Here is a 27,502-nt window from a genome sequence, read left to right as displayed (position 1 = left end):
AGTGTATAGTAAAGGTCAGATGTATAGTTCAGCTGATTGGTCTTGTTATGTGATGGGACAAAAACATTCATACTTGATGTGTACAATACAATACAGTTAAGTTACAAACATAGACTACAGTTTTTGAAACTTTACTCCCCTCTTCTAGGAAGGATGTTGGAAGCTGAAATATTTGTCACACTTCTAATAGAGATGTAAATATAGATATCTAAATATTAATATCACATTAGAAAAGTAGGAAGGGATGTAATGGTGGAAGGAGGGAAGGGGAGCTAAATGGAGGGACGAGAGGTGTAAAATGTCTTCAGGTTCTGTTAGTGGATATATGTAGTCGAGACATGAATAATATTCATATTATCTTTCAGCCTGGAAGTCTTCATCCCTGTATAGAATATTACTATCTCAATCAAGGCAAAATCTTGCAAGATTTGCTCTAGAAAAGCTTTTTTAACATTTTATATTCTTATACTATTTTGCTACGTTGTAAATGAAGGGCCAATTTTACTGCTGGCATAAAGGGGCCAGCTCAGTTAGTCATTAGAGTGGTATTTGTTTATACTAATGCTAAATTTATCCAAGAGAGTGTGAGAGTTACAGGAGAGTTTTGTTCTAATGACCTAAGCTAAGTATACTACAAAATGGAATCCTAGACACAACTGAGTGAGATTTATAGATTTCAAGAAAGGAAATTTTGGGGAAATTAAGAGATGTTGTGAACACAGTGCAGAAGGAAACTGTATTAGAAGAGATGACCAGATTTGCCACTGACTCTACTGGAGTTGTGCCCGTTTGAGCTGCGTCCACTTCCACAAGTGTGGAAGAAAGCTGGGAATCCTGAAACACGTCATAACTAACACACAATGGACCACAGTTCCTCTGTGAGGAAAAACATGAGAAACCAGAAGTGCCTCGTATGGCATTATGAGAGGCTGTTCAAATATATGATAGAAAAAGAAAATTTAAATTGGAGAATTGTGAGGGAGTGGGATTACACAGGGTTGGAGCAAAGGAAAAAGCTCAGGAAAATCAGAATGAGTTACTGTGATAATGTGAGCCAAAGAGCTCTTAAGGATAAAAGGAAATTTTATAAAATGGAAGAACAGCTTTCTTTTTAAATAAAGAAAAGGGGAATGGACAATAGTCCATTGGGAATTAAGGCAGACGCTTAGTACGTCTGTTTGATGAAAATCAGGTAAAGGATTACATTGGAAACATTGAATATGTACAAATTGGCAGTTTGTGCTTTCCAGGGTCTTAAATGAACATAATGAACCACTGACAGTTACTTTTAAATAGTTTATGAAGAACCTGGGAAGCACCAGAGGATGGGAAGGAAACTAGAAAATGTGATACTGATCTCCTTTAAAATGGAAAAATGTAATCCTGGTTACTGTTATCCAACACACCCAACTTCAAACCCTGGTAAGATAATTGAACAAATATTCAAGACACTTGAAAACAGGATTCATCATCTCCTTCCATAACTCCTTTTCTCTCATATCTGGTGGAAATTATTGAACAGATCTCTCCTCCTCCCTATCTGCTCCCTTCATGGCTGTTTTACTGTGGCAGTCTGTTCCCAAGGCTCTCTGCTTCAGAAACATTCACGTTAGTGAGGTTCCTTTTTTCTGTTTCCTTGATTATAAACAGCGAGACCCAAAGAGAGAGAGGCTTGTGAAGCTGAGGAAAAAGAGCAAGTCTTGGTGTCCTGCCCACACTAAGGTGCCTTGTGCTGCCTGCCAGTGTGGGACAAAGGGAACCTAGCTGAAGAGAAGGAGGGAAAAATGAATGGGAGACTGTAACTGGACTGACCATCATAGTTTTGAATGACACCTGATGGTGGTGCTTTTCATGACAGCACACATCGGATTCACTACTGAAAGAGTTTCAGTGAGTTCCAGAACCGTTCATGAGCATTGAACAGGGAAGGAAGGGTGGCTTTGTCATTGAGAGGCTGGACTGGGAACCAGGAGATCTGGGTTTAATTCTTGGCTTCGCCACAGACTTCCAGTGTGATCTTGGGCATGTTGCCAAACTTCCCTATTCCTCAGTTGCCTGTCTGCTCTGAGACTAAGGCTATGTCTATGTTAGTACTTTTGTTGGTCAGGGGTGTGAAAAAACACCGTTATGTTGGCGGGCGATGCTTTTCTGCTGACATAGCTACCGTCGCTTGTTGGGGTGGTCTAATGATGCCAACAGGAGAGAGCTCTGCTGTCGGCAAAGAGCGACTATATGGGAGACCTTACAGCAGTGCAACTGCGGCGGTAAAGCGGTGCCACTGTAAGGTCTGTAGTGTAGACATAGACTAAGTCTATTCATGTGGTGAAGTGCTCAGGTTCTGTGGTAATGAAGGTTTAAATTAAAAAAAAAATTTGTGTGTAAATAATTTAAATAAGAGCAAAGCAATAGAAGATATTAACTCACCTTCCTTATCTTCCCAATACTTTGGGACCCCCACAGATACATCAACACTGTATACAACAATGGAATAAAATCAATAGACTAAGGGAATGTGATAGATGTAGTGTAATTTATCTGTACTTCAGTAAAGGATTTAATAGTGTTCTCTGAGATCTGACTTGAACATTTAATTCAGAATGGATGGAATGTGTGTCTTGTCATTCTGTTTGAAGTATGACTGAATGATCCCAAAGAGTAACGATAAACGGTAATATGTCAAGTTGAGGGGAAATGTCCTTTTTGATTACACCAGGGATTATGTCCAGTTTTATTTAACATCTTTATTAATGATCCAAAGAAGGGTAAACAATAGATTTGTTAAATTTACAAATAATACAAATTGGGATGTGTTGCAATTAGAGAGGATGCAACGCGGTACTAGGGATAATTTGTAAAGAGGTTAGGTAAATATAGACTGGAGAACAAATTCAATTCATCCTTTTAAAATTGTAGGATATTACAGCTGAGGAAAAATAAGGTACCAGTGAGTTGTAGGTGGACTTCCCATGGAAATGATAGAGAAATCCTCATGGCATGAGTAATTTAAAAACTGAACTGGATTAGCATAGTTTATAACCAATCCAGTGGAGACAGATTGCAATCCAAAATCATTAACAAATATTCTGGCATTTGGACAGGAGGATCATTCTAATCCATTTCAAATAATTATTGCCCAATCAAGAATGATCTCAGACTGCCAGTAGAAACCCTCATTGTTTGCTGGTTTCAGAGTAGCAGCCGTGTTAGTCTGTATTCGCAAAAAGAAAAGGAGTACTTGTGGCACCTTAGGGACTAACAAATTTATTTGAGCATAAGCTTTCGTGAGCTACAGCTCAGTTATGCTCAAATAAATTTGTTAGTCTCTAAGGTGCCACAAGTACTCCTTTTCTTTCATTGTTCGCCTTCTGTTCAACAATGAGCCATATGGCTGTTTTTTCTTTTCTTTCCTTTTGTTACTGTCTTGATGTTACTTTCTTTAATTCATGCAAACTTGGTTTTATGGTTGTTCTATTTTTTATTTTTATTTTAATTTTTGACCACAAAAATCCTTGACTGGATTGAGCACTCACGAATATGCTGTTTGGAAACAGTCCTGGGTTTCCGTGAGAGAAAAGATGTTTTAAACTTTGGTTTCCAGCTTCTCTGGTTCTGTAGTGACACCTTGTATTCCCTTAGAATAGAAACACAACTGCTGGTGCTAGAAATCCCTTTCTTAAATGTATGTTATAGTAAAGGTGAGTGGTTTATTGGGCAAAATCAGCAGCTCAGTGGAAGGGACAGTCATACCATTTGTGCTATGGGATAGTTGTGCAGTGTGGAATGGATATTTAAGAAACAGACACAGTGCCCAAGTGCCCCAAAGAAGATATACGTTTGTGTTGTGGTGGCAGTACTGAAGATTGATAGAAACTCTCGTTAGCTGTTGAGACGACTTGCTAGGTGCTGTAAAGTATTTGGTCAAAAATGATGCAAAGAAATGCTGTGAACTATTTATAGGCCTGGTTCTGCAATATGCAGAATATCTCTCACAAATTTCTGAATATCCTCAACTCCTACTGAAGTTAATAGGAGTTAATAAGGCTCAGCAGCTTGCTGGAGAGGCTCAACACTTTGCAGCCCTTTGTGACCATAATCCATGACTGGTTTGACAAACCATTTATGAGAAAGAAGGCTTGGGCACTCAACAAGGTATTGGCTCAAGCTGTAATTTACATGTTTGGTTGAAAATTATTAGTTATAGCACCGTGCTATTTAATTGTTAGATTTCAAACAAACCTCCTCCTTTTCCCTTTATGCACAAGAATTTTAGAGTTATAGTGCTAAATTTGCACCCTTAAAATTTGTGCAATAATTTGCTGACAGAAATCTCAGTATTTTAAATTATTACTGGTATCATTGCAGGCAAAAGTCAGCCAGTTGGACTTGTAGCTAGTCATAATGACTTGCAGTGAATAGCCAGTGCAAATGTAAACGTCAAACAAACAAACAAACAAAAATGCAAGCACGTAGTTTGGAGGCGCAAATTACGTTTGTAAAACAGGAGGCTATGCCACGTGTGTTTTTCTAAAATATATGTTGTGGAAATTATTTTGGGGAAGTTCTATGGCCTGTATTATACAGGAAATTGGATTAGATTATCACAATGGTCCCTTCTGGTTTTGGAATCTATGAATCCTAGATGAAAACCTACTTGATAAAGAAAAAGTGGAAGGCAAGATCCATGTAAGATTTTGAATAACAGTAAATGGTGCAGGGATTGCCACTTAATTGTAAGATGTTGCATGTAGACAGGAAAACCAAATGAATTTAATTTCAAGTTATTGTGCTGATTGCATGGGTCTACAGAGTACCTATCCTGATGAAGGTAGATAAGATGGTTCCCCTCTTCTGCTAGGGGAAGCTCAGTATTCTGATGCAGGTTTTGTTATGCTGCATTTTGTTTCCTGAGGTTAAAAAAAAGCTAGGCTATTAAAGTGGAGCTTCAAAGAAAAAGTAAATTGGCCTTTATGTCCTTTTATGCTTGGTTTGTGAAGCCTAAAGAAGGCCTGAGAAGATTCTCCTCCCCTTCTCCCCCACCCCCCTGCTTTTTGTTGTTTTTGTTTTAACATTAGAAATTCAGATGTTGTCTCGCTTGAAGGACTGTCTCTCTGTCTACATTGGGGAAAATGTTCATAAAATGGCCTACTTTTGCTAACTCTGGTTTAGTAGACCCACTGGTGTTAACAACATTGGAAACCCTCACCAGCTGCCCCCAGTGGTAGATGAGCTCTCACCAGCTGCCCCAGTGTTTAAGCACTGTGTTGATTAGCCCCGGCTCTGATAAGGGTTACATGACATGATGATAAAACAAAACAGACAACTGAGAGACAGTTTACTCTAGGGCTCCCAATATTGCTGAATTAGTTTTAGCCAAAGTGGGGAAAATGTCCCAGTTGTAGGCAAGGTCTTGGTTATGCTTTCAGAAGAGCTATTTATATACTGTGACTCACCTAAGGACTGCTTTCTGAGTTGATGTTCTTCCATCTTCTCTAAAAATGTGGTGGGACAAATATGACACTGGTGTAACTTCACTAGTTTTGGGGTGGTAATGCCAGAGATGAGTTTCATGCAGTGGAGTTAAAATAATTGAAGTAAAAGTACCAAATACCTTTTAAACATTGTTCTACCGTGGAATGATGGAAACAGAAAGTGGAAAAGAAATTGTATTCATCACATTGAAAGACTCCTTTTTTAAAAAGTATTTAAATCTCCTGAGTTAAAAATGAGTCTATATCTCTTGAACTCAATGGAAGAAGGCAAGCAAGAGCCTGTCTGGAGAGACTGGCCCTCTGCCATAGTTTCCACTTCAGTGGAGGGGTGGGGACTTGGATCATGTGAGACTTTCCTGGTCCTTCTCTTCTCCTCTTTTTCTGTTCTTACCTGAGATCTGTGCTGAATCAGTGCAGAGGCACATGTCACATTGTAAACTGCTTATTTATATGTGACATAAGTAACACTGGATACTGCAGGTTATGCAACGCCATCCTTGGAAGTTGAGGCTTCCCGAGGTACAAAAGTAGGTTGATTGACAAGTAAGATACAAACAAAATGAGACATTATATTGAGCCACAAGTAAGAGGCATTAACGTTTTGTCTGTTTTGATGGGAGTACACAGAGTTTGGAATTGTTCATATCTGCACTGATGGAGGACATTCTCTGATGGAAGTTAACAGTTCCCTCACACGAGGCTGGAGTGTGCTTGCCTTCCCCTCATTTGGAGTGGGATGATGTTGACGGATGGGATAGTTACGCTGATTGGTGAGGTAGACTGTAAAGAAATAAGAAGTGATGGAATGGATAAGACACAGTCTGTCTGGGCAAAAATCACACGGGGGAAGAAAGCTACTAGAGCCTCCCCTGGGATAGTGTTTGGGGTGTGCTATAGACTACCGGGATCAGATTTGGATATGGATAGAGATCTCTTTAATGTTTTTAATGAAGTAAGTACTAATGAGAATTGTGTGATCATGGGAGACTTTAACTTCCCAGATATAGACTTGAGGACGAGTGCTAGTAATAATAACAGGGCTCAGATTTTCCTGGATGCGATAGCTGATGGATTCCTTCACCAAGTAGTTGCTGAACCAAGAAGAGGGGATGCAATTTTAGGTTTGGTTTTGGTGAGTAGTGAGGATGTCATAGAAGAGGTGGTTGTAGGGGACAACCTGGGTTCGAGTGATCATGAGCCAATTCAGTTCAAACTAAATGGAAGGATAAACAAAAATAGATCTGTGACTAGGGTTTTTGATTTCAAAAGGGCTATCTTAAAGTTAAGGAAATTAGTTAGGGAAGTGGATTGGACTGAAGAACTTGTGGATCTGAAGGCGGAGGAGGCCTGGAATTACTTCAAGTCAAAATTGATTAAGGATTTATAAATAGATCAGAGGAATACATACCTCGGAGGGAGAATTGTTGTTTAAGCTTAGTACCAATGTGGACACAAGAACATATAAACTGGCCATCAGGAAGTTTAGACTTGAAATTAGACCAAGGTTCCTAACCATCAGAGAGGTGAAGTTCTGGAACAGCCTTCCAAGGGAAGCAGTGGGGGCAAAAGACATATCTGGCTTCAAGACTAAGCTCGATAAGTTTATGGAAGGGATGATATGATGGGAAAGCCTAATTTTGGCAATTAATTGATCTTCAACTACTAGTGGTAGATGTGCCCAATGTGATGGGATGTTAGTTGCGGTGGGATCTGAGTTACTACAGAGAATTCTTTCCTGGGTGTCTGGCTGGTGAGTCTTGCCCACATGCTCAGGGTTTAGCTGATAGCCATATTTGGGGTCAGGAAGAAATTTTCCTCCAGGGCAGATTGGCAGAGGCCCTGGGGGTTTTTCGCCTTCCTCTGCAGCGTAGGACACGGGTCACTTGTTCGAGGATTCTCTGCACCTCGAAGTCTTTAAACCATGATTTGAGGACTTCTGTAGCTCAGACATAAGTTAGGGGTTTGTTAAGGAGTGGGTGGATGAGATTCTGTGGCCTGCATTGTGCAGGAGGTCTGACTAGACGATCATAATGGTCCCTTCTGACCTTAAAGTCTATGATTCTATACAAGTTGTGGTCTAGAAGATGTTTATATCTAATCCATGTTTGTGTATAATTTTGGGTAAATAAAGCATGTGCCTTGTATTTTTTTATTCCAACAGTTTCTGTAAAAACATATCCAAGAGAAAGGGGTGACAATATGTGAGTGTTAATTCCTTTCTTTAGAGCCCTAGCTGGAAACTAACATTGACTGTAATTATGTGGTTAGTTTTTCCACTGGAGTGGCCACAAAAAGGATCAGCTAATAAATTGTTGCCTTTTGATGCTATAGATACTATGTGGCTTTCTGGATCCTGAGATGTCAACAGGCTAGTGTTTAACTCAGCCAGTTCAAAACTAAACAATGCATTGAGTGTATCTCACCACACTTTTTAATATTATGGATATATTAGTAAGCCACAAAATATTTCTTTGTATTATTTTTTTATTCTTATAAGATACTTCTTATTTTGCATACTTTTTGAGGTGTGTGTGACTATTTAGTAGGGGCTTGATCCTGCAAGGAGCTCAGGGCCCTCAACTCCACTGAAATCCATGGGAGTTGAGGGTTCAGAGCACTTTTCAGGTTTGGGCCAGCGGAATCTATGAAATGGGGATATAGAGCTCAGTGCTCATGCTAGAAAACAGGTAAGTCTCACTGTATTATTCTACAGATTAGAAACATTTCGAAGCTTTAATAATACAAAGTGTTAACCAGTGGTCCTGCAAAACATACCACCTTGATGTTAAGTCATTTTCTGTTCTAACGATTGGCAGTAATTCAGCATTCCTTTTGGGTTAATCCTTTGGTTTTAGCCAACCAGAAACACAGAACCACCAGCTCTTTGGAAAGCTGCAGCAGTGGAAATTCCACCGGGCATGGTGGATGGGGAAGTCATTTTCAGCTCAGCTCTTATTACTTTAATTCATTGTTCTTACAGCTCAGAACTAAGCCCATTAAATAAAAAGTTAAACCATCATGAGCAAATGATATTAAAATCCATAGTCAGTCTCATTTTTATTTAAAATGCGTGGCAGAGTGAACCATTCAAAGAGGTCTTCTGCAGTCTGAGAGGTAATATTCATCTTTATTCTTGATAAGGTAGGAGTTTGTAATAAATAAATAGGCCATTGAAGGAAGGGAGAAAAGAGTTTAAAATTATATTGTAGACTTCAGTTGAAATTACTTACTTAACATGTATGTTTCTGTACCACAGCTTATAGTGGACAAACATCTCGTCAGTTTCATTTTGTTGCTGTTTGGAAAGCCATGAGCAGTAGCAGAGGCACAGTTTTGTGCACAGACTCAGTAAACTAGCATTGCATTAGTATATGCTGAATTTGTGTTTAGAAGGTTATGTTTGCAACCAAAACAGCTAATAATTTTTAAATGGAAGTTTAGATTCTGAACAAGTCGATGGTACTTTCCCAATATTCTTCTTACTCCTCACAAATAAGTAGGTTAGTAGATTTTTCTGCCCTGCTTCTTCTTGTAACAGAGCTCCAACAATCGTAATAGCAGCCAACTTAGATGAATGTACATGTAACATGCCATTTCTGTCCCTTCTGATTCACTTCAAATGTTTGTTTTTGCCGGTAACTGGATTGGGCTGTGGTTGTGCTACATCCCCTTTTTCACAGCTGTAGGTTGACAAAGGGGAAAGATTTAATAAAATTTCCAATCATTCCAGCACATGCATACATCTTTTACAATTCAAGAACTGACTGTGGCTCAGTATGTTAGGTGCACATCCTGGTGCTTTTTGAAGTACTTAAACTGTTTGTATTTACTTTTATTTTCATACTGTTTGCTCCATGTTTTTCAAAGCTTTGATTTCTTACTGTGGCTGAAAAACAGTAAAAGTAGCCAAAAAAAAAAGGAAACCTGGTCTAAATGTTATGCTAACAACCAGATTCTGAGGGCCTCACTGGGTCCTAAGTGACCTACATTTTAGTGATTCCATTGAGGGTGCATGTGCTCAGCAATTCTTGGCCCTGTATGTCCTTTTGATCTAAATGTGTTGGAGCTTTAACTACTGTTTCCTGAAGCTTCTTTGATTTTAGGTTATGAGATCATGTGGCTGTGTTTCAGCAAATGGAGCTCGTTCACGAAAAGCTTTTGATCCTCTAGAGGAAGACAATCATGCAAAATTATTTTAGATTTCATGACCTAGTTGGTCAATTGGATTGCAGTTAGCAGTCCAGGGGTGTCGTATCAAAGTGTGTGTGTGCATGTGTGTGTGCGTATAATGCATATGTGCGTGTTGTAATGCGCACACGCATATGTAATAGAAGTTGAGTAGTTTCAGAATCTTGGGGATTCTGATACCTAAACGGATCTTGTGATTCACAAGATAATTACAAAACATGTAGTCAAACCCATCCCAATCTCACTGTAGATACTGGAATTGCACGGAAGTCTTTCAAGTGACCTCACAAAGACCAACAGTTATATGTAGGATGTCGTGATCACTGGGGGGAAGAGTCTGCTTAATTCAAGCAACAAAATTAAAATCCCTGAAATTGTCAGTACTTTATCCTGAGTCATCCGACTCCCACTAACCTTAGTTTTAACAATATTTTAAACTAACAATTTAAAGTAAAACTATTAAGGGTGATGTAACATTAGAAAGAGATCTTTTCCATGGCTACATATTAACCCTTCTAAACCAGTGTTTCTCAATAACTGGTCCATGGACGGTGCTGGTCGCTGAGATCTCCCTGACACAGTTTAGGAAGGCAGCAAGCGAGTCCCTGGTATCAAAAAGGTTGAGAAACACTGTTCTAAACCATGCTGCTGTGGTGAGTCTTACTTTCCCCATATTTGCATGCCTAGAGTGTTCTTCTCTTTCAACAGATATCGTTAGTTATATACGTTATGGGGCAGTTTTTTAAGGGAAGCTCTTCAGAGTAATAGTGTGCACCTTGTTCTAGAGGCAAAGGCAAAATTTAGGCTTTTACTCTAATGGTTAAGGTGATGTCAGAGTTCTTCTGCTGCAGAGCAACTCCAAAGAGGAGGCAGTGGGTGACTAAATGATTCTGTACTTTTCCCTCTGGTTTTTATCCCCAGATTCCTCTTACTTCCTCTACCTCATTCCATGGTCAGCATCTTTACTTCTTGGATAGTGGGTAAGTGGCTTCCTGTTCAGTCACTGCCAGTGCCACTTCTTCGGTCAACTGTCAAAAAACCATTTTTTTTTTTTGAGAAAAACCATTTTTTCCCCTTCCCCTTCAGATCAGAGTAAGCAGTTCCATGATCTTTTGTCTCCATTGGCCCAGGGCAAAAGAAGTTGAGAGTCCTACGTTTGGACCCCGTTGTGCCACCACCAGGCTAGACCATCAAACTAGCAGCAGCAGTTAAAAATTAATAAAATTGATAATAAAAAGTAATATTATTCCAATAAATATTTGCTTTTTTTTTCTCCCACAGGACTATTTTTACCCGAAATACTTGGGTGAGTTACAGTTATTACTTTTACTTTTTGGCAGTGCTGGTATGTGTGCCTAACATTGGAACATGGGACAGCCAGTCTGTCCAAAAGAATGTAATAGAGATCCTCTATTCCACCCTGAAATAGAACCAATTGCTCCTCGTATGATTTTAAAGTGGGTATATATTATTTATATCTATAGAATGACATACACAAACACTTTACATTATTTAAAGTGTATGTTTAATGTTGCATTTATTTCTGTAACTTACATCAAGAGTAAACAGTTTGCAGTCTTCTACAGTGCATACACTTTTTAATAGTTTAGTTTTGAAAGTATTTTTTAAATAAGAGGATTAGCTTGCAGACCTATTGCTTTTTACATTCTATGTATCATTGTCATGCCACCACATTGCTTTACATTTGCATTGAACGTTTAGTATTTAACATTACATATATCAACAGTTTTAGAAAACTCTGCTTTTTAGATTTGAGAGAAATCTTTTCTATTTAGTAGATCAGCCTTTAGTAGCTACTAATATCCTTTTAGCACCATAGTTGCATCTGGTAGAATGATCATATTGTACAGTAGAATTATAAACTGTTCAACCGAACATCAGAGCTAAAATATTTATATGAACTGAGAAGAATTTTTAAGGCATCTGGAGGGCTGCAGTTTAACATGGATTTTGTACCTACCCTCAGAACCTTGCTAAATGAAATATCAGCATGCCAGATATCAATTTACACACTGTGACAGCTGGCGAATAATAATAATAATTTCATTTTCTGTTCTTCAGCTTGTATTGAGAAATTTGGGTCACCGTATACAAGAAGTCCAGATTTCCTTACATGCGTTCATAGTAAGCATTTTTCATATTGTATATTACAACTAAACATAAGTCATTTTGTTTGAGGTGGGGAGACACCTCAGTCATCTCCATTCTGATAGAATTTTAGCACCCCTCCTACCCATTTGCTTTCTTGAGGACCTTATGTCATGCGTGGCACCCTTCTAGCTGAAGGACCTGTTAAGACTCTATTCCTTTCAGAATCCATTAATGCTGCTCCTTTGTCTTCCAAAAGGTGATGCTGGGCATTCTTTCTCCCCTGCTTTCTCAAGGACTGAGCAATCTGGGAAACGAGATGAGAACTAGGATTTACAGTTAGATCTTTCACTGGGCTTGGCTCCTCACTTTCTTTTTCTTTCCTTAGAAAAATTAAGTATAAGTTTGGTTCTTCTCTGTTAAGCCTGAATTTCACCTTAAGTCATTTTGGAGGGTGAATTTCCCCAGGGGTCCCGCCCCATCCTCTCTCACTGGGGAGACCAGGGCGGTGCGGGTCTCGTCAGTCCTTCCCACCTCATGCGCCAGGGCCCTATAGACCCGGACAGTGTGGTTCATATCTGTCCCTCCTCCTACTGGGCCCTATAGACGGGGACACCTGGACCCCGCCTCTGCACCAGGATCCCGTGTAGGTCCTTTTCCACACACAGCCCGATAAACCAGGACAGTGTGTCTCCCGCCTCCCCATCCACGTGGTGCCCCTACTTCTCCTTAAGCACTGGGATCCCAGAGACCAGGCCAGTATGGGTCATGTTCCCTCTTACCCCAGGCACTGGGATCTAGGGCAGTGAGAGTTCTCTCGCTACATCTTGGCTGCTGCTACACGAGGATTGGAGGAAGGGGCTTCTGAAGCTTTTTCTCCTCTCCTCGCCTCTCCCCCGTGATCCCTATCCCCTTCCTTTGCTGCCCCTGCTTTCCCCTCCTTTAGTGGAGTTTGCTTCTGCCTCCAGGGTGAATTTCATCCATCACATGACAAATTTCTGTGTTGTATGAAAAGCTGCCAAATCACATTTATTTGTGTCGTTAGTAAAAAGATGGGTTTGCCAACCCTGCAAACCCAACTTGGAATCATGTTGAAAGTCAAGCTGGGTTCTTTCTGGCCTGTGCATTTATTAATGATAAAGATTCTGCAATTGGAATTTAGATAACCGTTATGTTAACTATCCAGTTCCCTCTCCCATAGCTATGTTGGCACCATAATGCTAAGAATATAAAGTAGCAAAAATATTTTTTTCACTCATGTAAGCAGATACAATTCTAAGTATACCCAGGAAGCAAATCAACTGAGTAAACGGGCATTATTTATACCTAATCACTTTTTAATTTTTCCTCTGTACTTCAGTGTCTTATCATGGTCCACTTTGATTGGTCATGAAATCCTACCAATGTTAGGGAGTTATTCACAAAAGGAGGAATACAATTACCACTTCACTAAGTTTTCAAGGTTAAAATCCATTAGCACTTCAGCAGTTTCCCTAAACTGTTGACAGAGTTGGCTGTATCTGAACTCCAAGAATAATAAGCAAAAATTAAGACCTGAATTTACAAAATGCAGCAACATGACTTACATAATGTAAAAGAATCATCTGAATAATAAAACAGAGGTATGCCCTCTGTTTTAAATGGCTGGACTGTGGCCAGCCATTGCTTGGGTACACAGGGGTAGGGGAAAGAGGGTGTGGAAGGAGCCCCCCCCCCGCCCCCCATATTAGATCTACTCACAGAATTTGCTATCATTTCAGTCCTTATGTTCACCTGACCACAAGGACTCCATGAGTCTGACACTTCTTAATGATCTCATTTCTGTGTCCAAACAAGATGGTAGAGGGTTTCTTCAACATAGCAGATAAATGTGTAACAGGATCCAATGGCTGGAGGTTGATGCTAGACAAATTCAGACTGGAAATAAGGTGCACACTTTTAACAGTGATGGTAATTTAACCATTGGACCAGTTTACCAAAGGATGTGAAGATTCTCTGTCATGTAAAATCTTTATAAGTCTTTCTAAAAGATGCTGTAATTCAAACAAATTTATAAGATTGATGATGGAATTACTGGGTAAATTCTATGACTTGTGTTATGCAGGAGGTCAGACTAGATGATGTAATGGTTCTTTCTGGCCTTAAAATCTATGATTAGGCTTGCTTTTTTTTTTTTTAAATGAGGCATGTTGATAATGTCATTTTTGTAACTTGACAAATTCCCAGTGCAGTTTTAATCCAACAAATTGGTAAATCTCAGAAGATAAATTTAGAAGTCATAAGTGGCAATTACTATGTTCAGATTTTCAAGCTAAGGTCTCGTTTTGATGTCAATTTTGAAAAAGAACTAGAAATTTTATAAATTAGGGTGCAATATCTGGATATGAGAAAAGAGAATACTTACTTGTGCTAGGAGATCTAAATGAATAGAGACAAAGGCTTAGAGAGCCTGATTCTGTTTCCTGTTACACTGATGTAAATCAGTAATAATTCCTATGGAGTTATTGGAATTACACTGTTGTAAAACTAGTGCGAGAGCATAATCAAACCCTGTGTTATATACAAACCAATGTGAAAAAAGGGACAAAGCATCCAGCACAATGCTGGTACTGTACAAAAAATAAAATAGTTAATTCTTCCACTGCCAGTGAGTTTGGACATATTTTATTGTCGCACTGTATTTCTCCCATTTTGGTCTGCAGAACAGGTAGGGATGGAGTGTGTAGGAAAAGATGCAGAGGCCTGAGATCCTCTGAAAATTTGGGCACCAACCCTGTCCGTTCATTTTGTCTACTAGGCTTCTCTGAAGAGCATCACAAAGTGTACGTGGATAGTTAATGCTGCTTTGAACAATGTTAAGCTTACACAAGCTTTGGTCTGCGTAGGGAAAGGAATATGCTCAGAACTGCTGTTTCTTGGCTTGTTTCCCTGCTCCCTGGCCCTCCTTCCCCCTCAGCCCCCCTTCAGTATGGCCTTTCAGCTGTGCAGAGACTTTCTAGAGGGGACATTGGCATGTGTGGAAGGCAGCCTGTATAGCAGCCTTCTCCTACTGTGCAGCCTTCCTCATGTCCTTTCAATAAGTTTGCTCTGCTCTGCAGAGCTGAGGAAGGGAAGACATTTAGACCTTGTTTGTGATTGAGTGTCCTTGATTATCACTGTGAGCCGTTCAAGGAGGGCTAGGTGCAAAGGCTTTGGCTAGTGATTCTCAGACATTCTCAGCATTTCAAGACAAACTATTACAAATATGTATTCCTATGGCAGCAGGCTAACCACATTCCATTCCCTAACAGTTCTCTCGTGCCTTCCTCCCTCTCCCGCAACAGAAGTATTACTGAGCCTAAGATAAGTTCTTATCTTCTCTCTAGCTTGGTCCTGACTAGAAATTCTTGATGTTACTTTAATTGCAGAGCTGCTAGGGTGACTGTAACCTTATCACATTTTAATAGAAATGGACAGAATTATGGGTGGGAATGTAAATACCACCAAATGTAGGCATTTTAGCCCTTTGGCCCTATTTGAAGAATTCCTTTTTTCCTTCTCCTCCTTCTCCCCCACAATGAATGCACCATATACAGCAACAGAAACCACCCCCAATTACATTTTCCCTTTGTCCTTCAGTTCACTTCAGAAATGATTGAGTCTTTATCATAAGCAGAATCACAATTGATAGGTATTTTTGTGAGAGTGTCTGAACTTGTACCATACAATCCTTTAATCCAGTTACTATTACTAGGCCCTATTAAGCATTCAACAGGAAGGGGAAGGAGGGAAATTTTCATGCCATCCATTGCATTAATTCAAAAATAAATACAAAACTATCTACAGGGAAACTGGATAATTTGCAGCAGCAAAAATGGCTATACTTATTTTTTGAGTCTTCGTAAAGTTTAAAAACACTGTAGATATACATGATTTAAGAGGGGTGCTAAGATAGGCACATGTCCTTCGTGGGCAGTGGAAACTTAGGGCTGCCAATGTGATATGGCTGTGAAAAAAGCTAATGCGGTTTTGGGATGCATCAGGAGAGGCATTTTCAGTAGGGATAAGGAGGTTTTAGTACCGTTATACAAGGCACTGGTGAGACCTCACCTAGAATACTGTGTGCAGTTCTGGTCTCCCATGTTTAAAAAGGATGAATTCAAACTGGAGCAGGTACAGAGAAGGGCTACTAGGATGATCCGAGGAATGGAAAACTTGTCTTATAAAAGGAGACTTAAGGAGCTGGGCTTGTTTAGCCTAACTAAAAGAAGGTTGAGGGGAGATATGATTGCTCTCTCTAAATATATCAGAGGGATAAATATAGGAGAGGGAGAGGAATTATTTCAGCTCAGCACCAATGTGGACACAAGAACAAATGGGTATAAACTGGCCACCAGGAAGTTTAGACTTGAAATCAGACGAAGGTTTTTAACCATCAGAGGAGTGAAGTTTTGGAATAACCTTCCAAGGGAAGCAGTGGGGGCAAAAGATCTATCTGGTTTTAAGATTCTACTCGATAAGTTTATGGAGGAGATGGTATGATGAGATAATGGGATTTTGGTAAGTAATTGATCTTTAAATATTCAGGGTAAATAGGCCAAATCCCCTGAGATGGGATATTAGATGGATGGGATCTGATTTACTATAGAAAACTCTTTCCTGGGTATCTGGCTGGTGAATCTTGCCCATGTGCTCAGGGTTTGGCTGATTGCCATGTTTGGGGTCGGGAGGGAGTTTTCCTCCAGGGCAGATTGGAGAGGCCCTGGAGGTTTTTTTGCCTTCCTCTGTAGCATGGGGCATGGTTGACTGGAGGGAGGCTTCTCTGCTCCTTGAAGTTTTGAACCATGATTTGAGGACTTCAATAGCTCAGACATGGGTGAGGTTTTTCATAGGAGTGGGTGGGTGACATTCTGTGGCCTGCGCTGTGCAGGAGGTCGGACTAGATGATCAGAGTGGTCCCTTCTGACCTTAGTATCTATGAATCTATATGGGGAAGCTCTTCTAGAATAATCTAGACTGAATTCAAAGTGAAATAGCTATTCCACACTAAGGGCAAGTCTACACTACAAAATTAAGTCGACCTAAATTTCGTTAATTAAATCACTTTTGCAGGTCCACACTACTCTCCTTGCGTCTGCGGTGCGTGTCCTCACCAGTACCGCTTCCATCGATGCAGAGACAAGTGCACCCTGGGTAGCTATCCCACTGTGCAATTCGCCTCCATCTAGTGCAGGGTGTTTTGGGAAGGGTTTGCAGTGCCTCATGGGGTAAACGAGTTGTGCAGGGATGACTGAGAACTTGGTTTCAGCGTTCCAGGATGCAGTTTTCTCCATCCCAAATTTTATCTGCATCCCATAATGTTTCACGCCTCTTTTCAAATCCCCCCAAACCCGCTTGTCTGCCATCTGTGTGAGAAGCATGAATCCTGCACAGCTCTCCACTATCGTGATGAGTGTTGCGAGTACAACGCCCTGATCCTGCACCATAATAGCAGTATTTGCAGAGCTGCCAGAGGAATTGTGGGGAACATGATGATTCCTTGGAGGCTAGATTGCTGTAGGACATAAACAATTCAAGGTGGTTGTTGGCATTCATGGAGCAGCTGCAGATGATGGAGCACAACTTCTAAGCCTGAGAAACGAGCACTGACTGGTGGGATCACATCATTAGGTAGGTATGGGATGATGAGCAGTGGCTGCAGAACTTTCAGATGCGCAAAGCCACATTCCTGGATGTGTGGGCAGAGCTCGCCCCAGCCCTCTGGTGCAGTGATATCAAAATGAGAGCTACACTGACAGTGAAGAAGTGAGTGATGATCGCTGTGTGGAAGCTTGCAATGCCAGATTGCTACTGGTGAGTCAGGAATCAATTTGGAGTTGGGAAATCCACTGTGACGGTTGCTGTGATGCAGATGTGCAGGGCCACTAATCACGTCCTGCTACAAAGGACTGTGATTCTGGGCAATGTGCAGGACATAGAGGATGGTTTTGCAGCAGTCGGGTTCCCGAACTTCGGTGGGGCGATAGATGGCATGCATATCCCTATTTTGTCTGCAGACCACCTTGCCACATAGAAAAGTAACCCTTTCTGCTGATGTACTACAGTATTGCAAGCACTGGTCGATCACTGAGGATGTTTTACCAACATCAGTGTGGGATGGTCAGGGAAGGTGCATGACACATGCATCTTTAAGAACACAGGCTTGTTCAGAAAGCTGCAAGCAGGGCCTTTCTTTCCATACCAGAGGATTACCATTGGGGATGTTGAAATACCACTAGTGATTCTGGGAGACTCCGCTTACCTCTTACTCCCGTGGCTCATGAAGCCATGCACCGGCCACTTCAACAGCAGCAAGGAGCACTTCAACTACAGGCTCAGCAGGTACAGAATGACAGTTGAATGTACCTTTGGCTATTTGAAAGGCTGTTTGCGCTGTCTACTCGCGCAATGAGACCTCGGTGAAAAAAAATCCCAATGGTTATAGCTTCCTGCTGTGTCCTTCATAATATCAGAAGCAAAATGGAGAAGAATTTCTGCTGGGGTGGAGGGCGGAGGTAGAACAGCTGATTTTGAGCAGTCAGGTACCAGGGCTATAAGAAGATCTCAACAGGGGGCTATTTGGCCAGAGAGGCTTTGAAAGACCATTTTAATAGTGAGCCACAGTAATTTGTGTTGCTGTAGTGTGCTCTGCCTGGCATTGGTTTTATGCACCCTAGTATGAATTTTGTAATGAGTGCTGTGTGTAATAATATAACATTGCAAATGCAACTATTGCTATTATCTGTGAATGATTTCAGCCCCAGCCAGTATATGTTGTGAACTAATAAAGATGACTTAAGTTTCCATAAATAGACTTTCATTCCAAACCCAGACAGACAGACATATTTATAACTGAATAAAACTTTATAAATACAGGGAAAAGAACCTTTGAAGGGGAAAAGAACAGTCATTTCCCATTTCACAAACACATTCATCAGCCTTGTCTCTCACAGGTCAGTGTATGTGTGGCTGTGATTGCCTGAACTCTTCCCCGGGAGTGATAGGGATAGTGCAGCGGCCTTGGACGCCACGTGGAATGTGGCAGGGGTGTGAAGGGAGGTCTTGGAATGCAATTCTAAATGGGTTGCAGAGGGAGGTGAGCATGGGTCTGTTCAACCTTGAAGGTCAGCAAGAGTCTCCAGCATTTCTGTCTGACACTTGAGAAGCACTAGCCTCTCCTGCTGCACACATCTCTCCTTTTCCTGTGCCTTTCTCCTCTCTGCTCAATCCCTGTCCATGCTGTTTGTGAGGGTGATCCTCCAAGCCCTGTGTTTATCTGAAGCACCAGAGGCTTGCAGTATCTCTTGGAACATGTCATCCTGACTCCTCTCCTTCCCCTCCTCCTTATCTGGCTGAGCTGCTCCACTGGTGTAGATGGAGAGACTCAAGGCCACATTTCCAGCTGCAAAGACGCACAGAGGTCCTCTTGTGATTGTATTCACAAGATAAATGGAAACTTGCTATCCTGAACTCACTCCCCTTGATGCACACAAGTTCAAAGCACTACATTTGCATTTCTCCTTGGGATTCATAGAGCATGGTGGCAGTCCCAGCTATGGTGAGTACGGTTGGCCAGGGTGGGGGGGGGGAATGTAGCTCAACGGCATGAGTATATGTGACTAGGGCAGCTGAACTGAATACTGGCACCATTTTCCATAAGCAGTGGTGATTTTAACTGATCTCTCACTCCTGAGGGTAATGGAGGCTGAAAGGAAACAGCTTGTGCATGCATCCAGCTGCAGACTGGGTCCGTATGCTGCTAGCCTGTGTGCTGCATTGGTGACTGCTGAAGTAATTGCTGAGTGCCATGGGAAAGTGTCCTACCATGGTGGAAAAACTAACTGAGCCCTCCCCAGAAACCTTTGGCAGAAGATTGCAGACTTGCCTCCCGGAAAGTTTCCTCGAGATCTCTATGGAGGATTCACAGGACATCCGAGTGCACATAAACTGTTCTGCAGGGCCCCCTCTGCCTAACTGTATAGCCAGGGGAGTAAGAAGCAGATAGTAACTCTTCCTCTATTGGTTATTTTACTGCTGCTGCTAGCATGAATATAAAAGAGGAAATGAACAGATGTGTCCCTGCAATATCAAAGCAAACTGCATACTTGCCAGAGGTTCCTTCCTCTGTATCAGCCTTGCCCACACTGGACTGTAGGGACTGGCTCGACTGCTCTGGAGTCAAAAACCGGTCCTGGCTCACTGTGCCACTGGATTCCCCCTGTTGCCTGTCCCCCATACTCCTCCTCCTTCTCTTCCTCATCCAACAGCTCCTCACTGTTCATTGTGGGGGCCTGTGACTCTGAGTCCTCCAAAGTATCAATAGGGCTCTTAGGGGTGATGGTGGGGTCTCCACTGAGGATGGCATACAGCTCTTCGTAAAAGCGGCATGTCTTCAGCTCTGCACCAGAGCAACTGTTAGCCTCCCTTGCCTTCTGCTATGCTTGCCACAGCTCCTTGGCTTTCACGGGGTGCTGCTGTGGGTCCCTCTTTTAGCCCTTCTCTATGCTTCGAGCGATCTGCTCGTAAATATCAATGTTTCTATGGCTGGATCGGAGCTGTGCCTCCACAGCCTCTTCTCCCCTTAGTCCCAGGAGATCCACCACCTCTCGTGTACTCCAGGCAGGAGCGTGTATAGCCAGCATGGTCAGCTGGGCAGTTGCTAGGTGAGCTCTCCATGCTGACCAAACAGGAAATGGAATTTCAAAAATGCAGGGATTTAGAGGGGAGAAGCATATATACTTGTGTACCTGTCTGCCAAGCAGTGGAGTTCAAAATGGTGACCAGAGCAGTCATGGTAAGGCATTGTGGGACACTTCCTGGAGACCACTAAAATTGAGGTAACTAACCTAAGGTGCTATACCTCTCACTGAAGTGGAGTTAAGTTGGCGTAGTGAACGAGTTACATCAGTGGCAGCAGCGTTTTAGTGTAGACACTTACAGAGTTAGGTTGACATAAGCTGCTGTACATAGGCCTAACTGTAGTGTGGTCCAGGCCTAACTCTGCATGTGGATACTCTTATTCCCCTCCAATAGTGCCTTGTATGGTTTGCTTAATCCACTTCCAAAGCAGATTAAGATAGACCATACAAAAGCACTCTTAGCCCTGGTCTACATTACAAATTTATTTCAGTATAACTACATCACCCAGGTATGTGGAAAATCCATATTCCTGAGTGACATAGTTATACCAACCTAACCCCCGGTGTAGACAATGCTCTGATGATAGGAGGGCTTCTCCTGTTGACATAGCTACTGCCTCTCGGGGAGGTGGAATGCATGTGCTGATGGGAGAAGCTCTCCTGTCAATGTAGGCGATGTCTTCACTAAGCGCTACAGTGGAAGCTGTGGCATTGAAAGTCTAGCCACTCCCTTACTGTGGAGTAAGAGTACCCACATGGGTTGCTAGTGCAGAATAGCTATTCTGCAGTAGTTGTCGCATGCTGTTTTCCCCCTGCAGACAATCCCTGAGAATCTTTCTAAAAAGTTTATTGAGCAGTAACCAAACACCACTGTGCTGTAAAATGCTTCAAAAATGTGTCAAAGGGATTTGCTTTGTCTGCATAATTAAAAGTGTGTTTTTTAAAAAGTTTTTCAAAGTAAACTGTTTCAAAGGCATGCCTTCAAGGTCAATGAGAGTTAGATGAGAGAAATGCACTTCCCATTATTTTGACAAAGGAAAACATTCACTTGTTAGTTATGAAATACCTAACCCAAAATCTTATGTCCTCTGTAGCTGAGCAGTCTGACCAGATTTGTCATCAAAATAGGGAGATGATGAGGTAACACTATCCATCCCCCCTATAATACACATGCGCATGCACGCAGAGCACATTTAAGAAAATAATTTTCAAGGGATGGCCCAATCATTAGTGTCGTCAGAACCTGTGGATGAAGAATCCTTCCTGTTTTCCCCTTAATTTATACACGCTCTTGGTAGACATAGAACACATTTTGTAACTGTACTAGAGGTAAGAGAGGAAAGTGAAGTCAGTGATATTTGACCTATACATGCTGCCTGAAAACATCCTGGCAGTGATCTTGATTTACAGTGGGTAAAGACAAGGTGTCTCTCCTGATAGGTTTTCAGCAGTCTAGCTGTAATGGTAGAAGTATTCAGCAATATTATCAACCTTTACTGGAGACCATATCAAACAGTGATTAGTGCAGAGAATAAAGTCAGGAGAGAATTTTTTTTATTCCCCCACTGTGCTACTAATTTGCTAAATTATTAAGGCCAGGTTTTTCAAAAGTGGCCACTAATGCAGTGTGTCTAACTTGAGATATCTAGGGTCTGATGTTAAGATGTGCTTACCTTCAGCTGGAGTCCAGCAACTCTGAAAATAAAGCCATAGATCTCTCAAGCTGAGCACCCAAAATCAATTGGCCATTTTGAAAATGTTGGCCTTAACCTCAGTGCCTCACTTTTCTGATATGTAAAATAGTCGTAATGATACTCAGCTTTCTAAAAGCACTTTGGGATCCTCTGACAAAAGGCACATTGTTAAGTGCATCATATTATTTTATTTATTGTTATTGCATGTAGTGCACCAGTCCAATTGCCTCCTACTCCAAAAATAATATGTTTACATAGGTTTTTGGCTCCCAGTAAGGATAACTGTTTTTGTTCTAAGCTGACTTACCTGCAATTCATGGCACAGGTAGTTTCTATTTGGGGGATGAGGGAATGAAGGGACAAGAGAACAATTATAAAGCATTTTACAAGGAAACATTGCCAGTGGTGCTTGCAGTAATACTAAAAAAGCAAACAAGTAAACAACAACAAAAACCATCCCCTAACGCTTTGCTCTTACTTTTTAAAGTACCTTTTATCAAAGGTTCTCAAATTACTTTATAAAGGAGGGGGTAAGTATTAGCACTATGAGTATTTTTGTCATTTAAACCAGTAGATTTTTGGCTGAACAAGGTTTTGGCCCTATGTGGAGGGCATTTATTGTCACAGCATAGGCTCTGATCCTGGTGGGCCATTGGTCGTTCGGAGCTCTGTTTGCTTCACTGGGGTTCTGCTCAATCATAAGAGTCCATCCGCCCTGATTGCAGGATGGGGCCAGAGTGGGCATTGTGAAACTACTTGCATTGTTTTCTCTAAGCACTGTTGGCTACAGTTTGTTGAGGCCTCAAACAGATATGCAGAGTGGGGTGTTCCCTAGTGTCCAAAAGGGAAGAAGGGAATCCTAGCTCTGCAACTCCTGCTACCGCCAAGCACTAGCTACCTGGCCATGCATGGGACCACTTAAGCATTGTAAATTGCAATATTGGGATCATGAATTGTAAATTTTCTGGGGCAAGGACTCTCTCTTCTTGTGTGTTTGTATGGTGTCCTGCAGCGTGGGCACCCAATCCTGATTGGAGCCTTCATAATAGTGCTAATGCTTGCAGTGGGCACCATAAAGATTCCAACATTTTTGTTCACTGAAATAATTACCTTTTATCCCATCATTTGTGATATTGTTTCCACTTAGAATGGGGAATGTCTCAAACCCATCATTGTGCATTTATATATTGTAGGTGATTAATGTCCAGTTTTTAATGGCACCCCTTATACATACATTTGTTATGCATTGCTTGTCCTGATTTTATTTGAAGTTTTTTTTATAGACTCCTCCTTGTTGCATTAAACCGAAGTGAACCAACAGTAATAGAAATTCCAGCACTTTTAGGATTGCAAATCCAAGCTGAGGTGTGAAACTACTTCAAAAAAAAAAAAAAAAAGTAATCCAGCTCAAAGTGAAGAGGGAGTCAATGAAGAATCATAATATGCAACAGTATTTTAATAGTTTTTGCCAAGTCCGATGGTCCTGCAGATTGCACTGTGGCTAAAATTCATGTAGAAAACCCTCTCTCTGTATGGGCCTTTCTACTGTCTGGATGGGAATGGATGGTCTCTACACCTGTTCCAGATATGCTGATGCGAAGGGGCAGGTTTTGAAAAGGTCCCATGGGATGTGTGTTTATGAAGATCTAGTAGCGCAAAGCACCTGCATAAGGGGCGCAAAGGGTTAGCAGCCATTATTCTTAGGGCCCTACCAAATTCATGGTCCATTTTGGTCAGTTTCACAGCCAGGAGGTTTTAAAATTAGTCAGTTTCACATTTTAAGATGTTCACATCGGAAATTTCATGGTGGTGTAACCGTGGGGGGTCCCAACCCAAAAGGCGGTCAGGGTGGGAGGGTCGCAAGGTTACTGTAAGGGGGTTCTGGGATTGTCACCCTTACTTCAGAGCTGGGCAGCCAGAGAGGAAGGGTGCTGGCCCACTGTCCAGCTCTAACGCTAGCACCGCCTCTAGCAGCAGCACAGAAGTGAGTGTTGCAAGGTGGGTTACCATATGTCCGGTTCTGCCGGCAGTCTTCTGCACGAGTTGGGGGCTGACAGCTAGTGCCACAGTGTGTGTGTGTGTGTGTGTGTGTGTGTGTGTGTGTGTGTGTGAGAGAGAGAGAGAGAGAGTGTGTGTGTCAGTATCAGTCAGCGGGTGACAGCTGGAGCCACCCGAGCTTTCGGCAGCAAGGGGAGATTTTGGAGGTGGGTCTGAACCGCCCCAGGAGCAGTCCCTGTAGGGGAAGAGGAAATCTCTTCCCTGCCCATCCCCAGCCGGGACTAGCAGCTGGAGCCCTGCACAGGTTAGGAACCACCTGCTGTGTGCAAGATTTCATTGGGGAGATAAGATTTCATGGTCCGTAATGCATTTTTCATGGCCATGAATTTGGTAGGGTCCTACTTACTGTGTGTTACAACACTTGCAGAGGGGCTGCCAATGGATTTTATAGGGGCATATTCCACCTCCACTTAGTTCCTGGTATGCAGCCTGTGACAAAGCTCTGTCCTTGCCTCTGTGGATCCTGCATTTCCTGGCAGATTTCTCTAGCCTCAGAGGCTTACTGTGACCCTCCACATAACCCTTCTTTCTCTAGAGACAAGGGTCACAGTTTATTGAGCCATTTTCATCAAAATCCAGCAAGGGAGGTGAGGAGAAGTTAACCTTCCTTGCACAGTCTCTGTCTCCCAATCTCAGTGATGAATCAGGGGGCAAAGGTGGGGCCCACCCTCTACTCCGGGCTCCAGCCCAGGGACCCTAATAGTATCAGCTGTGGTAGCTGACCTTTTAGAAACATGACATGTACAATTCACTGGGCTACTTCCCCCACAGCAGCCCTCACTTCCTCAAGCTCCACTTCACCCTTACCTCAGGGCCTCCTTCCTTCTGCCTGATATGGTGTGTACTACTCAGCCTCTCCAACCGCACAACTTCTTCCCACAGCTCCTGACATGCCCTCCCACCTGACTAACTGGGAGGCTTTTAATTAGTTTCAGCCAGCCCCTGATTGGCTTCAGGTGTCCCAATCAACCTAGCCTTCTCCCTGTCTTCTGGAAAGTTCTTAATTGGCCCCAGGTGTCTTAATTGACCTGGAGCAGCTTCCATTTCACTTATCCTGGTGCCAGGGATTTGTGTGGCCTGGAGCAAATCTCTCTCTCCCTCCCACTGCTCTTCCGTAGCCTTCTAGCTTGGAGGGAGGTGGGAAGCTGCTACTCCTGCTGCTACTAGGCCCTAAGCTCTCCCTGCTGCTCCAGCTGCTCCCCTGGCTGGGCCAGACCCCCCACCCATTCTCTGCTACCTGGTTGCTGGATCCCCACTCTCGGGTGCTGCTGCTGCTGCTCCAACTGCAGCCCTGAGATGGGGGGGGGCTGCTAGCCCACTCCCCAGAGAGGAGGAGTGAGGGACCCCAGCTACTGCTGTTGTGGACACCACCACCACCACCTGAGAGGGGTCCTTTCTGCCTGCCTGGACTACAACCTGGAGTTCCTGGAGCTACTGCTGCTGCAGAGGTGCTGCTGTCTGGAGCTGCTGAAGACCAAGGAGGAGAAGAAGAGGATCATCTGCCAGTGGGGCAGCAACTAGAGACTTTGCAGACCACCGTGGAGGGGGCCCTAAGACTGAGTAATTTTCAAACTGTGCTCTTGTGGTGGGGGTTTTGACTGTGTTTGTAGGGACACGGGGTGTGGTGTGGAGCTGCCCCCCAATCCATCTGTGTCCCCCCAACCCCCACCACTGCCCCCTCCGCCACCCCCACTGGCTGTATACCATCTGCCTCAGCTCCTGCCTGTGGACTCAACTGCTTGCTTGGCTTGCCATGCCCTATTTCCACCCTCTGGGCCAGAAGCAGCAGCCAGCTAAAAAAGACTTGTGCAAGTGCACATGGGCACATGTGCCCCCCCCGGGAGTGCCTACCCCCCAGCTTTGCCCTTTACTACCTGCCCCATTTGCCACTTGCTTTGCCTCCTCTTTTGCCCCAGCCCCCCCTTACTAGCTTCAGTTTGTTTGCCTGCCCCACCCATTTCCTTCTGCAGTCTTTGTTTGTTTGCCCCGCCCCAGCCTCTGAAGCTAGCCCCTTGGTTTCCCTGTTCTACCCCCACACCGCTTAGGCCCTCGGTCCGTGTGCCCATGCCCCCTCCCATGCGCTTGTGCAATTCCCCATTTTAGTTGCAACCCTCTTCACTGCACCCTCAATGTTGTTGTATCCCCCCCTCCCGTAGGGCACCAAGAGGAGCCGGAATTCCACCTTGTGTCGGTAACTGACCCCTAACCCCTAATTGCCCCCCGTCCAGCCCCCCCCTTTTGGCGCCCTCCTCCCCTGCCTGCAGCCTAGCGGGGAGGAGTGGTCGACCTGCTTCCCCTCTCCCCTGCTCCTTTTGGTGTCCCCCCCTTCCCTCCTTGTTAATGATGGCGGGGGATGAGACGGGTGAGACCCCTCCAGTAGCCCGAGCTCCCCCTCCCCCGTCTGCCCCTCTGTCACCCCCCCAAGCTTCTACCTCTGCTGCCAAACCATCTGCCATCGCCCCCCCTGGGGCACCAGCAGCAACGGGCACCGGGGTGACCTCCACTGCTGCCACGTCTATCACCCCCTCAGATTTGGGGGGAGTCCCCCCAGCCGGCGGGAAGGGCCAGGGGAAGAAGAAGGGGAAGGGCCCCGCTAAAAAGACCAGGCCCTCCATGGCAGGGGCTACCCCCAATGCCCCAGCCCCATCTCCAGCTGAGGCACCCCTCCCCGCTGTTCCCTCCACCAACTCTGCAGGTGTCCCTCCCCCGGCCCCCAGAGCATACGCCCAGGTGGCGGCAGTCCCCGCGCCTGCTGCTACATCATTTTTCCAGCCCACCGCCTACGCTACCATCTATAGCGGCCAGGGCCCCTTTCCCAACATGACCAGGAAGCACGGTGTCCGTTGCCTCCTGGTGCCCGCCTCACCCCACGTGGAGACCTATGTGCGGGCATTGGCGAGGGTAGTGGGGCCCACGGCCATTGTGGCGGCCTCCAAAATGTATGGCAAGGTCGTCTTCTTCTTAGCATCGGAGGCCGCCGCCCAGAAGGCGGTGGAGAAGGGCCTGGCGGTGGGGGGCGTGTTCGTGCCCTTAGAGCCGCTAGAGGACCTGGGCGTCCGCCTGGTCCTGACCTCCGTCCCTCCCTTTCTCCCCAATGCCGCCCTGTTACCCGCCCTTTCTACCATGGGAAAGCCCATCTCTGTCATCAGCCCTCTCCCGTTGGGCTGCAAAGACCCCGCCCTCCGTCAGATCCTCTCGTTCCGCTGGCAAGTGCAGCTTCAACTTCTGCTGGCGGCGCGCGACAGCGAGGCACTCGAGGGGTCCTTCCTAGTCCCGTACCAGGGGACCCATTACAGGGTGCATTATT

The 27,502-nt window shown here is 43.6% G+C and overlaps 1 protein-coding gene across 3 annotated transcripts in view; it reads left to right on the top strand.

Annotated features, from left to right (window-relative positions):
• GAS6 (growth arrest specific 6) overlaps positions 1-27,502 on the top strand; it is a 98,796-nt gene that overhangs the window by 7,062 nt on the left and 64,232 nt on the right. For 2 of the 3 annotated variants that reach the window (XM_043507613.1, XM_038387543.2), the window contains exons 3-4: positions 10,959-10,983; positions 11,760-11,822. In XM_043507613.1, coding sequence (XP_043363548.1) covers positions 10,959-10,983; positions 11,760-11,822 — 88 coding nt within the window. The remainder of the gene's footprint in view (positions 1-10,958; positions 10,984-11,759; positions 11,823-27,502) is intronic. The other variant, XM_043507646.1, reaches the window with a different exon arrangement.

The sequence above is a fragment of the Dermochelys coriacea genome, chromosome 1 (genome assembly GCF_009764565.3).
Source record: "Dermochelys coriacea isolate rDerCor1 chromosome 1, rDerCor1.pri.v4, whole genome shotgun sequence".
NCBI classification, from domain to species: domain Eukaryota; kingdom Metazoa; phylum Chordata; order Testudines; family Dermochelyidae; genus Dermochelys; species Dermochelys coriacea.
This window is presented reverse-complemented; position numbering and strand designations above follow the sequence as displayed.